The 13,944-nt window shown below is 34.1% G+C and overlaps 1 protein-coding gene across 1 annotated transcript in view; it reads left to right on the top strand.

The window, feature by feature from the left end:
- Positions 1 to 13,944, top strand: part of COL11A1 (collagen type XI alpha 1 chain) — a 214,966-nt gene that overhangs the window by 13,282 nt on the left and 187,740 nt on the right. The window contains exons 2-3 of the mRNA XM_059927069.1: positions 7,756 to 7,923; positions 13,207 to 13,420. Of these exons, the coding sequence (XP_059783052.1) occupies positions 7,756 to 7,923; positions 13,207 to 13,420 (382 nt within the window). The remainder of the gene's footprint in view (positions 1 to 7,755; positions 7,924 to 13,206; positions 13,421 to 13,944) is intronic.

The raw sequence follows: 13,944 nt of genomic DNA, 5'->3' as shown, positions 1-13,944 counted from the left end.
CGACATTATTTGTGCCATATAGGCATTTAAAGATGAGCTTTCACACCTTTTTAAATATGGGATAATTTAGGTCGATATGTTTTATTTTCTAATACTTCATGTTAGTTTATAATACAAGATTTGTATGTGGCATATGTGGGTTTGAAATAAATGAAGGAATAGTATCAGAGGAAAGACAATAAAATATTAGTTTTTAAAAAAACCTTTTAATAAATAATATGTCAGGGTTAATCTATAGTTATATCAATGTCTATGAGATGCAAAGAAAAAATTATTGAAAAGGAAAAAATTGCAATGATATCAGTGTATTAATGTCAAGTTGTGCTACAGGGTGGTAATGGAACAGTGAACATGATAGCTTAAGCTGTCGAAGTTCCAGGAAGCCTCCTGGGGTTGTATGTCCCTAGAATAACATAAAATCATGCTGGAGAGATTGCTAAGCATTGCATAATCTTCATGGATGATATCTAACGGACCTTTAGAGATAGAAAACTGTTCAGTCTTCTACTCGACTGTAAAGAGATTTCCCAAGGTAGTCAGAGGAAATGTATAACAGGAATCTAGTGAATTATAGCTCTGGGAAAACACTGGTGGCACTCACTGTGACTGTTAGAGATGTTCAGAAAGGTTAAAATTTTGATGAAATAGTGCTTTCAGGTATTATTTTTATTGAGTGCTTAGACACTATCCTCAGAGATTAAAATGCCTTATCTCATTTAATTCTCAAAATTTGGTTAAGTTGAAGAAACTAACTCTTAGAGGAGTAAGTAGCTTACCCAAAGTTATACAAATAATAAATACCAAACTTGGGTTAGAAGTTGTGCTGTTCCAACTGCAGAAACTGAGTTGTTAATTGTTTTTTATACACTTGTCATATCCTACATTTTAGATTCTTTATTAAGGGCTCTTATGATTTTGAAATATAGCAGGGTGTTGGTAGTAGTTAAATTATAACAGTCACTTCTCTCTCATTTTTTCTTTTGCCAGTCCTGCATCCCACTACTACATAAACACAGTAGCACTCCTGGTTATTTTATACTTATCTAGAGCAGCAAAGCATTTCATAACTGGGTGGAAGATGATTTATAACTCTGTGCTTTATTTTGTTTTTATTTCTGTCTATAATGATATGCTTCATGTATGACCTGTGATGTGAGGTACAAGGTGAGGATAAGTGACTCCCTAGTCGTGGGGAAAGCATCTAGCATACTTTAGGAAGGTCACTTCAGACCTGTGTTCTTGCCATACCTGAATCAAATGGAAACAACCAGACTTGTCAAGGTCTTCAGGGTGCTGTTTGTAAAGGTCACTTTCAACCCTTTTTTTCTGAGACTAATAAGAAAGAAGCTTCAACTCTGAGGCAGTATGTGGCTGCCCATTTACTCACTTATTCATTCATTCATTAAACATATTTCTCTTGATTTTTTATTGTGTGTCAGCCACTATGTTATTTATGAATACTGCAGTGAACGTCAATAATGCTGATGTTTACTGTCAGAGGGTTTACAATCTATCAGGGGAGGCAGGCATTAACCAATAAATTACAAGCTTAGCAAAAAGAGAGAGAGAGAAAGAAATTAGTGGCATAAGTATGTAACAGGGAAATCAAGACCATAATTTAGACATACACCGTGGCTGAGAGCACACAGCCTAGAGTGAAAATGAGATAATTAAGCAAACAAACAAAATAGAGCATGGAGTTAACCAAGGGGGTATATGGGGCACTTGGGATCATATGAAAGGGTCACATAACCCAGCCTGGGAGGGATAAGAAATGATTTCCTGAAGAAAGTCATGGCTAGGTTGATATCAAAAGATTGATTAAGTCTGAGTTCACCAGGTTTCAACCCCAGCTACCCATTAGGCTCATCTGGGAAATGTTTAAAACATGTGAATGCCTGGGCCCCATGCCAACCCAGACATCTATATGTTTTAAAAGCTTGCCAGGAGATTCTACTGACAGTTAGGGTTGAAAAAAACAGTCAACTATCCTTAGTCAATTGATGAAGGATTGAAAAAAATCTCCAACAAAGGGAATACAGTAAATTTTAGAAACTGAAAGAAGTTTATTTCAGCTGAACCATAAAATTTGGGGTTGAGGGAGCACATAGGAGTTAGTGTAGATGTCTCACTTGGAGTTTGTGGCTGTGAGTGTTCATGGCGGAGATGTGATTTTTCTCAAGAAGTCCTCAGCAGCCATGATGCCCCCAGGGAGACTTTGAACATCTAAATTTATTCCGTATTGATGTCTTGTCAGGACATGACTAGTTCCATTTTCTTGAACTCTGTACTGTCTTGTATCTGTGCTGTCATATTTGATATTTCTATCACCTTCCTCTTCATTGATGAATCTATCATTCAAGACTCAGCTTAAAAGAACCACATGGTAGATATTTTAGCCTTTGTGGGCCACATGGTCTCTGTCAGCTACAGAGCTCTGTCCTTGTAGTGCAAAAGCAGCTATGGACAATATATAAATGAATGGCTGTAGCTGTATTTACAATATAAACCTTATTTGTGGAGACGGAAATTTAAATTTCATGTAATTTTCATGTGTCATAAAATATTATGCTTCTTTTAATTTTTTTTCAACCGTGCAAAAATGTAGAAACATTCTTATTTCGTGTACCATACAAAAATAGACAGCAGGAGGTCTTAAACCATAAGCATAGTTTTCCCAGCCACTGTTCTAAGGCATTGTTACAAATACCAACTTAGTTCTCACAAAAAACTCTAATAGGTAGATATTTTTTTATTATTCTCGTTATACAGATGTGGAAACTGAGTCACAAAACAGTAAAGTAGCGTGCCCAAATCACACAGATGCTAAGTGCCAGAGGTGGGATTCAAACCAGTCTGGATTTCCAACACTGTGCATTGCTGCTTTATCCTACTTACTGGTCATGGGAGTACGTGAAGAAGTTTAAAGGAGGAATTAATTAGAGACTAAACAGTCAAAGCATTGGGTGACCTTAGAACAATAATTTAAGGAGACGCTGGAGGCATGAAGGAGAAAGGATTAAAGACCTGGGATAGACTAATCAATGAATGAATGGAGGTGTTTAAGAGATCAACAGAACACAATAGGAAAGACATATTAGGCCCTCACAAATTTTCATTTCAAGACCAGAGAGCCCCATGGACTTCAGAGGAAGTTGCTTTTATATGTTTCACATGATTGTGTTTCACGTTTAAATGATATTTTATATAGTCTGTGTGTGCGTGTGTGTGTGTGTATACCTGTTCTCTTCTAGTTTTGGAAAAAAGTCAAGTGTAGGCAAATAATTAAAAACCAAGTGTGAAAAGCACTATCACAGAGGTGAGTATTTCTAACCCAGCTTTGGGAGATAGGGAATGCTTTCAGGAAGAGATTGCACATTAATTATATCCTACTTATTCCTCAGAACAGAATTTATAAAAGCTCAGAGACAGGAGGAGGAACATGGTGGGTAGTCTGTGAAGTCTGAGTCCAGTATGGCTATAGCACTGAGTGAGGAAAGAATTAAGGGGTAATGAGATACAAGGATGGAGATGCAGTAGCATGGAACTGGAAGAATATGTGAGTGTGTCCAGATCATTAAGATTTTATATGCAAGGTATGTGCGTACCATCTGGAAGTTAGTTGGGTTCTCGGAAGGAATTTAAGCAAAATGACTTGAGGCGTGGAGTTTTGGAAGCTCATTCAAGCTGTGGTATGCAGATTGATGAGAAAAGGCATTGAAACCAATTAAATGGCTATTGTCGTAATGCACTGAGTCTGCTATCCTATTTTCCCATTTAATAAACAAAAAAATATGCAATAAAAGGCAGGAAAACTATTATTGAACAAATATTGTGCTGACTGGATACTTCTGAAATGAGAATCATAATCTGTGCCATAAGGATTGGCGACATAGAAACAATTAAAATATTAGGGACATTTAGGGATTGCTTTGAATATCAAAATTACAGTTTTTTAGATATATCGAGTTAAGCTATAATAAATTACTGCTTTTAATCTTTAAACTGTTGAAGTTCAGTTAATAAAATATGAAGAATAGTTCCCCCTCGTGTGTGTGTGTGTGTGCGTGTGCTTGTGTGTGTGTGTGTATAAAACCATCGAACCCATGTTATGAGAATTTGTTAAATGCTATAATTATGATATCAAATAAGAGGCAGATTGCAAAGTGACTTAATTTATTACTTAGTTTACTTGAAAGGAAAAATCTTTAAGACTTGATTAACTGAGCTTTACATTTTTGTAACTTTATATGACTTTTTAGATAAAAAACTATTTGCAATCTTTATTATATATCCCTATTTCTTGATTGTTTTCTGTAGAGTGAATTTTTATTTCGTATCATATGTCTCTACATAGAACTTTGTTTAGTCTTTAAAAATAGAGCCCTTATTTTGAATCCTGTAGAGGGAGTGTGTTTTTATCACATTGCTTTCAAAGTAGGAACTAACAAATGTGACAAAACCTGTGCTCCTGGAAAAGGTCATCCTGTTAAAAAATAGTTTGGAGAGAAGGAAAGGTGTGGTCCATTTTATGTATTATTTACTGACACGCAGTTGGGGCTGTGACCATGGGGCTGCAACCTTTTCTTTACAGAAGGATTACAGCCTTCATAGCTGTGTTCTTGTGGATCCTGGAGTCTTTACCCTATTCAGATGTACTTTTGCTAATGGCTTCAGAGCAAGAAGATAAGATAAAATAAGCAGATAAGATGCTGTGCTTTTAGAAACAGTCTCCTTCAGAGTAATTTATCCCTGAAGTGTGAATTGAGTTTAATTTAAAGCAAATATAAACATCAGGAATCAATGAACTGGCTCAAGATAATCTTATATATTATATTTATGTTTTAAGTTACTTTTCACAGTGTTTTTATTTATGGGCTATAGCAATGAAGGTGATGAAGTGGAATGAACCTAGATTTGATTTTGCACAGACGTTAGGAGTATCCATAGTTTGCTTTCTGGTTCTCAATTCCTTCATCTGCACAATGGGGATAAGAACACATGGCCTGCAAAGTTTTTGACGGTTAATGCTAGGAAGAACTTAGCCCAAGGACTGTCACATGTTAGGCTCTCTGGGCCTGGCAGTTAATATAGTTATTATTTTCTTAGCTTTATAATAAGAGAAAAAAAGAATGTAAAAATAGTCAGGTATCCTATTGGCCTAAAAAAATTGGCCATTGAAAGCAGGAGTCCTGCAAAAAATGTTCTTGAAAGTTGTTATTATTCTTTTAAATATTCCAAGGCTGAATTAAAGGGGATCATATTTGATAGGGTTAATGATCCCTTCAATATGTCTGATTTCCATAAAAAAAGTTTTTTTTTTTCTTTTTAATAATTTGGAATGATGTGTAGTCTACTGGATAATATGTTGATTTTCATTCAGAAGGTTGATGAAATAGGTAGACAGTCGTTATTATTAAAGTACGTTTGTTATAAGGTAAAAGGCAAATTATATAAAGCTTCATTCACATATGTTTGTACATATAGAAGTTAATATGCCTAAAATTTAATTAGCTAAGGAAGTGACCAGATGCACGTTTCTCACGTACTCATTCGATCATCCATTCATACATTCTATAACTAACTCTACTTATTATAACAAAAGTATTAATTGACATTGTAATTTTCAAAGAACACCACTCTATTGCAGGTCACTGTCTATTTTGTGGAGTGTGATAAACTTAGCAGATGGTATTTCCTGATTTTACACTCAGTCCCTTTTTCATTCTAAGTCCTCCCAGAAATAGCGTACTTATAAAACCCAACATATTTTGAAATTTGGTGGCAATTCTATTTTTTTTTTAACTAAGAACTGAAACTTTTCAAATCAATAATATTGGTCTCACTTTCAGCCAGAAGTGATCTCTTTTCCTTCTAAACAAAAGAGTACTGTGTGCATCTGTATAAAACTATAGATACTGCCTCCTATGTAATTATTGGGGCCTCCTTAATTAGAATCTAAATACTTGCAGTCAGGACTATGTTTCAGACATGCTCAGTGATGCATTAGCTAACACATGGCCTTCTCTGAATATTTTTATTTTTGAATAAAATAAAAATTCAATAGAGTATAAGTGTATTGAGTAATATGGAGTCCTAAGTCTGTTTTTATAACAATACTTACACCACATCATTCATGTTTTGACTTGCTTAGTGAATTATGCAGATATTTAGTTGTGGACCAGGGAATTCGAGGGTCTAAAAAATCGTTTGTCCTTTTATGTCTGGTTTATTTCATGTAGCATAACGTTTCAAAGGTTCCATGTGGTAGCATGTATCAGAACTTCATTCCTTTTTTGGTTGAATCATATTCTACTGTATGTATATTATCACATTTTGTTAATCTGTTCACATACTGATCGAAACTTTGGTTGTTTTCACCTTTTGGCTATTGTGAATAATGTTGCAATGAACATTCTCATACAGGTGCCTGTTTTAAGCCCCGACTTTCCATTTGCTTAAGTATATACCTAGGAGTGGCATTGCTTGGGCATATGGTACTTCTGTGTTTAGCACTTTGACAGATATTATCTGATTCCACTTATATGAAATTTCTAGAATAGGAAACTTCATAGAGATGGAGAGTAGATTATCGGTCATCAGAGCCAGGGCAGAGGAGGGGAGTAGGGAGTTATCACCTAATGGTTAAACAGTTTCTATTTGGGGTAATGAAAAAAGTTTTGGAAATAGATTTTGGTAATGGTTACATAGCATTGTGAATGTAATTGTGCTACTAAATTGTATACTTTAAAATGGTTAAAATGGCAAAATTTATGTTGTGTATATTTTACCACAATTAGAAAATGAATAGTTTAAGAAGTGTAATATACCAGAACTAATAAATTGCATACTTGAAATGGGTGAATTGCATGGTATGTGAGTTATATTCCAATAAAGCTGTGTGAAACATCAAGTTTATCCAAAAGGATTACACTTGCAAAGGGAAAGTTTAAGGTTCCAAACTTATTTTATGTTGACCGCTTCATGGTAGCAGGAGGTAGCTGGAATGGATTGGAATGGGAAATTTATGCTTCTGCCAATTTATGCTTCTAGCCCTGTGTTAGACACCCTAGGGCTACATAAAAGGCGAAAAAAAATTACTTATCTCCAGGGACTTTAAATCTAAATCATAAGGCATGAAGCAGTGTACATGAAGTTACTCTGGCAAATGTAGAGGATTAAGAACAACAAATTATGCATAGACACATACATGCATGCACATTTACAAAGGCACACACAAATACACAGATATATACATATACTTTGTAAATAACTAACATAGGAAGGCACTCAAAACTAGAGCATTATATTTGTTACCTATTCTTTTAAACATCTTTTAACTTATCTTTGGGTATACAATATGGCTTAGTAACTGCACATTTTACAATATGTATATATAACATTTATTGTGAATTTGAATCTTCAGAATCACCTTTGTTTAGATTATGAATAGTTGAATAGTAAATCTGTTAGAAATTAATGGAATATATACAGATGCTGGCTTTTTCAACATCTCTTTGCTTCTGTGTAATTTGATTTCTGATTTGAGATATTTTGACTTTGAGAATGTTACAGTTTATATTTTACTTGCTGCTCCACTCCTTAGCCCCCCACCTAAATGTTAGAGAAGCATGGCAAAAGATAAATAGATTTGAGACGTAGGACTATAAACTATTTCCTCTGTTTAAAAAATACTCATATTTATATTAGATTATTTGTTCAATTACGTTTTCCTATTTTTAACTTATTTTTCAGCTGCTCCAGTTGATGTACTAAAAGCTCTAGATTTTCACAGTTCTCCAGAGGGAATATCAAAAACAATGGGCTTTTGCACAAACAGAAAGAATTCAAAAGGTTCAGATACTGCTTACAGAGTTTCAAAGCAAGCACAACTCAGTGCCCCAACAAAACAGTTATTTTCAGGTATGTTCTCTTTATTACTACAACTACTGCTGCTTTGCTAATTATTATTATCCCTTTTTATTATGCTATATAATGCACAATTATGGGGGGATTTTTCATAATAGTTTGAAAAATACTCAGTGAATATTTTCTTTCTGTCCATGAAAACACTAAATGACCTAATAGTGCTAATTATCTAGAAATCATGATAATGTAGGGAAAGGGAGTTGAGTAGTGAAATGACAATTTCTGAGTGTCACATTTTCTAAGCAGGTAACTTGTTATGAGTACTTGCCTGCTATTGGATACATGTTGATTATTTTTTGTTACAACTTCACTAAGTTGAGTGGCCTTGTTCCCATTTAACAGAAGAAATTGAGTTTCACTGAGACTCTCTGATTTGTCCAAATTACAGGAGGCCAATATTTAATGCAGGGTTTGTCTGTTGCCAAGGCCAATATTGTCTGTATTATCAAGTATCCCTTTTTGGTGTTTTGGGATCTTTTCAGAAACAATTTATCATTTAAATTCTTCATATTATCCTCTACTGTCTTCACCTGAAGGAATTTGAGTTCCCTATTTTCACATAAAACTGTTTTCTAACAATAGAAAAATTATAAATCAAGGGACTAAAAATTAACAAAACAAGAAAGCATATTTTTTGGGAAAGAACATTTTAAAATATTTTTGAAAATACATTTATTTTGATAAATCATTGGTTCTTCCAAAATATTTCCTGTTTTGCAATAATTTGTGGTGGACAAAAGTAAACTGCAAATATAAAGACTATTAATGCACAATTTTTCTGACAAACTAAAATTAAAATGGTTATAAAATCCATGAAATATTTTTCAAATCAAATGTGAAAGTTTTGTTTGTTTGTTTTTATTAATTAATTAATTAATTTATTTTTGGCTGCGTTGGGTCTTCGTTTCTGTGCGAGGGCTTTCTCCAGTTGTGGCAAGCGGGGGCCACTCTTCATCGCGGCGCGCGGGCATCTTACTATCGCGGCCTCTCTTGTTGCGGAGCACAGGCTCCAGACGCGCAGGCTCAGTAGTTGTGGCTCACGGGCCTAGTTGCTCCGCGGCACGTGGGATCCTCCCAGACCAGGGCTCGAACCCGTGTCCCCTGCATCAGCAGGGGGATTCTCAACCACTGCGCCACCAGGGAAGCCCAAATGTGAAAGTTTTAAACAGTAAAAACTAAGCTGCTTTTCTATTTATTTGCACTCTAATGCAGAAATAGGAAAAGGATGGGAATTTTCAAGAGAGAAAAAAATAGATTACTGGAAATGCTGTAGAAATACTGAAGAACTTAGTTTATAATATTTTATATTTGGCTTATCATCTCAGGGCAGTTTTTCTGCCCTCCAGTGTGGTAGTTATTTTGATTATTTCTGTTGTTTTATCTTGGAAAAAGAATACAACCTATGTCTCTAGGATCTCCTTCCATGTCAGTTAACAGAATATATCAACATGTTTCCCTCTTCTCAAAACATTGTGTCTTAGGTATGTGATTCTAATAATGAGTAGTTCAGATAGGAAGAGATATCTATGGTAAAGACCTCATTTTTTCCCCGTGCAAATGATTATAGGCTTATCTTCCTAGAGGATAGAGCTTCTTGTCAAATAATACTAAAGGGATTTTAAAAAATTACCAATGACACATTCACCATTAAAAAAATCTGAACAGTGAAAATGTGAATAATATTCTCTATAAAAAATAGTAAAAACGATCTTTGAAAATTTATTTGGAATATTTTTTCTTCCATTACTAAAACACAAAATAGCAGCTTCTTTCCAATGAATAAAGTAAGCAGTATTATTGGAAACTTCAATATTGGGGTGGGGATAAGGGTTTTCAGATTGTCATAATACTCTGTAGAATTAAGGTATATGTCCTCCAAAGTCCCAATCTGAGACCTTGAATTTAAATATCTGAGAGCTCTGTGCCTGTGAACTGAATAGAAGCTGTAATTTGCAAATTCTATCTGGCCTCTTTAGAACACCTGCTGTAGGACGGATGCTATGCAAGAAACTGTGTATATTGATCTTTATGTTCATAACCACCTGGAAAGGGGAATATTTAAACCCAAATTATAGATTAAGAGTTAGAAAAGTGAAGTATTTGAATATAATCACAGAACCTGTGGATGATATGAAGCTGAGAGACAGTTTGGGGTTTTTTTAGACTAAAGTGGGCTTTCCTCACTATGCCAAATGACCTTCACTCCTCATTTTAAAAACCCTACCAACCACTAAGCTACATCAGAAAGAGATTTTATTTAAACGGAGACATACTCTGCATGGAAATATATTGACCACAAGTTAAAAATTAAAATCATATCATAAAGTTATTGTGCTTTTTTCATATCGAATGTATTCATGGATGCAGTATCTGTTGATGTTAAAAGCCCATTTTAAGAATCACTATTGAGGGCTCCCCTGGTGGTGCAGTGGTTGAGAATCTGCCTGCCAATGCAGGGGACACGGGTTCGATCCCTGGTGTGGGAAGATCCCACATGCCACGGAGCAACTGGGCCCGTGAGCCACAATTACTGAGCCTGCGCGTCTGGAGCCTGTGCTCCGCAACAAGAGAGGCCGCGATGGTGAGAGGCCCGCGCACCGCGATGAAGAGTGACCCCTGCTCGCCGCAACTAGAGAAAGCCCTCGTACAGAAACGAAGACCCAACACAGCCATAAATAAATAAAATCCCAATGCTCAGTCTAAAAGAAAAAATCACTATTGAATCTGATATACTCAGAGGGAATTATGATTATTATCACATGTATAGGATTTATGTATACACACTTATTAAAGGTAGTAGTAACATTTTTTCTTTAACAGCAGTCATTTAACAGAGAGGATGCTTTATTGTTAGTTTGTAGTTATTGATTTCAAAACATATGATTTAAGTTGCAAAATTCCACATTTTATCTGTATCATATATACTGATCACTACTATTTTAGATAAAATTTCACATCTTAAGTGGTTGACTTTGTGCTGTTGAACTTATCTCAGAGTGAATTCTCTCTGATAAATTTAGTTGGTTATGAACAACTTTGATTAGTATCTAATAGGGAGGAATCTAAGGTAGGTGTCTAGGTTATACTGTGAACATTTTGACATCAAGTCATGATTTTTTAGACAACTAAATTTTCTTTTTTAAAGGTCATAGTGTAAAGATTATAATTAAAACCTTATTGCTTAATTTTAAATTGGGGAATACTTCCATAATTGAAAGATTTTACTCAGTGTAGTTTGAAATTGACAGTTTTCAAAAGTTGTGTTATATAAATTGGATGATTAATTAAAATTTGTTACAACTTATTTAGCCTTATATGAATATACTATTTTCTGAAATTCCTCTTTTTCAAAATGTCTCTATGTAGATCTTATTTCATAATATTTTTGCAAAAATGAAAAAGATACTGTTTTCTCCACTTCATAATATTTTAGCATCATTTTTCAATGTATGAGATATTTGAAAATTGAGGTATTTAGGGAAAGAAGTCCTATAATTCTCAACATTTTGAGCTATTCATTTGAAGAAAACACTTATTTGCTGTGCAGCTTCCTCGATAATAAGCTGAATTACCTAGATTTTTATTTGTAGTGTAAGCAGCTAAAAGGTGTTTTTGTTAATTGATGTGTTTTATTACCTTTCAATTTTATATACATGATTATTTTTCTCTATTGATTTTCATGAATATAAAATTGGATATATCTGTGACACAAATCTAATCAAACAAAACTTTCTCTCTCCCTCTCTCTCTATATATATATATCTTTTTTTTTGCCATGAAAGCAAGGCTTTTATGATATATTTGTGATATAGTGAAGTTGTATTATTGGTAAGTTATTTTAAAAATTAAAATTGAGAATTTTAAATAAACGCTTTTTAGTTTGGAAATATCTATCTAGATTCTAGATAGATAGATTAGAACCAAATAGTTAACATCAATTGGCTGTTTTCTTTGTGACCTATTCTTATTTACTTTCCACAACATTTTAAATAATTTCCATTTCATAAGACATCTTTCCACTACATTAAGTGGCTGCATAGATTTCCACTATATAAATGTTTTGTATTTTATTTAACCAGTCCCAACCATTACAGGTGATTTTAACATTTTATGATTATAAATAGTGTTCTGATGAATTGACTTAACATAATATCTTTACATATAAGCATCCTTATCACCTCTGTAAATTCTTAGAAGTAAAATTGCTAGTCTCCTACAGTTTTTTTAATTTGAATCCAAGGCAGTCATATTCATATATTTTTATGATTTTATACTACTATGCATAATAGAATATGGAGTGAATGGACTGAATATGGAATCTCTTGGTGTTGGCCCAGATATCATTGATTACATATGCACATATGCACCAGTTTTGCATATGGAAAACTTTTTAATTTAAATAATCTCATCCTTCAAATAACAATGCCTGCTTTACTTTTGTCCCAGGGTAGTAAAAGAATGAAATAAGATATATATGTAAAACTGTTTTTGAAAAATAGAACCCACGATTTTATATGCAGTGTTTTTATAAAAAAATATACAATAGTCATTGCTTAACTACCTGAGATATACTTGTGATAACCATTTAATTTATATATTTATTTAATAAATGCTTACTAAGAACTTGTGTAGATATGGCCCAATGCTGGATATTTGGGATATGATGATGAGAGGGAAAAGAAAAAAAAAAACCAAAAACTTCCTTCTTGCATTTAGAATCAAATTAACCAAGTATCTAAAAGTTCTGACTTATAATGACATAAGCTTTTTATTAGTGAAACTTCATTGTGTGATAGGAAAAACTGCTCAGAAACTCTTTAGCCTTTGAAGAGATGACTAAAAGTGTACCTTCATATGTTGTGTCCTTATAATGCCACTTTAAAGAGAGGATAGATGGCCACAGATTAGATAAGGGCAGAAAATACAAATCTTACACCAGAATTTCTACTTAAGTGTTTTAAAAGTGCTTATTGTGTGTTTGATATTGAACTGGCACGATCTTGGCACTGGCATGATCTTGTTTCCTAACCATGAATTAAATTTTACATAATACTTGTGCTTTAAATGAGTGGTGGTAAAGTTTGAATACAGCTTCAACAATTGTTGCAGACAAAGATTAATAGAATCCCTTCTCCGTTGGTTTTTAAATCTGTACTGTTATTACTGTTTGAACTTTGGTTACTTGTTAAGGCCACTTAGTAAGCTCAAAAATAATAAGGTGATCAAGGAATAATTTGGAAATTTAGAATTTTTGACTCTTTGGCATTTTCTTCCCAGGAGGAACTTTTCCAGAGGATTTTTCAATATTATTTACAGTAAAACCCAAAAAAGGAATTCAGTCTTTCCTTTTATCTATATATAATGAGCATGGTATTCAGCAAATCGGTGTGGAGGTTGGGAGATCACCTGTTTTCCTGTATGAAGACCACACTGGAAAACCTGCCCCAGAAGACTACCCCCTCTTTAGAACTGTTAACATCGCAGATGGAAAGTAAGTAACACAATAATCCAATGTTTTAGCTGTGTTGAAAACAATTCTTTCATTTGATCATTCAACAAATATTTATAAAGTGTGATGCAGGTTTTCTAGGGAGTGGTGATATAGAAATGAACAAAACAATAAAATACCTAATCATACATAGTTTACAGTCTGGGTAGACACATAATGAACGATAAAAAATTACTAATAAATAGTTTATCAGATGGTGATAAGTGAGAGAGAGAGAGAAATATAGCAGTGAAGAGAATAGGGGATGATGGTGGGGAGTGCAGTTTTAAGGAGTGAGGTCAGGGATAGTCTCACTAAGAAGGTGACATGTGAAGGAGGCGAGGTGCATGCCATGCTGATAATTAAAAGCATACTATTCCAGATGGAGGAAAAGCAAATACACAACCTTTGATTCTGGGTGTGGCTGATTTGGTCTAAGCAACATCAAGGATGCCAGTGTGGCAGAAACAGTGTGGGATGATGAGGATGGAGAATCAGTGGGAGGCCAAATGGTATAACACATTGTA

This window comes from Balaenoptera ricei, chromosome 1 (assembly GCF_028023285.1).
Source record: "Balaenoptera ricei isolate mBalRic1 chromosome 1, mBalRic1.hap2, whole genome shotgun sequence".
Lineage (NCBI taxonomy): Eukaryota > Metazoa > Chordata > Mammalia > Artiodactyla > Balaenopteridae > Balaenoptera > Balaenoptera ricei.
This window is presented reverse-complemented; position numbering and strand designations above follow the sequence as displayed.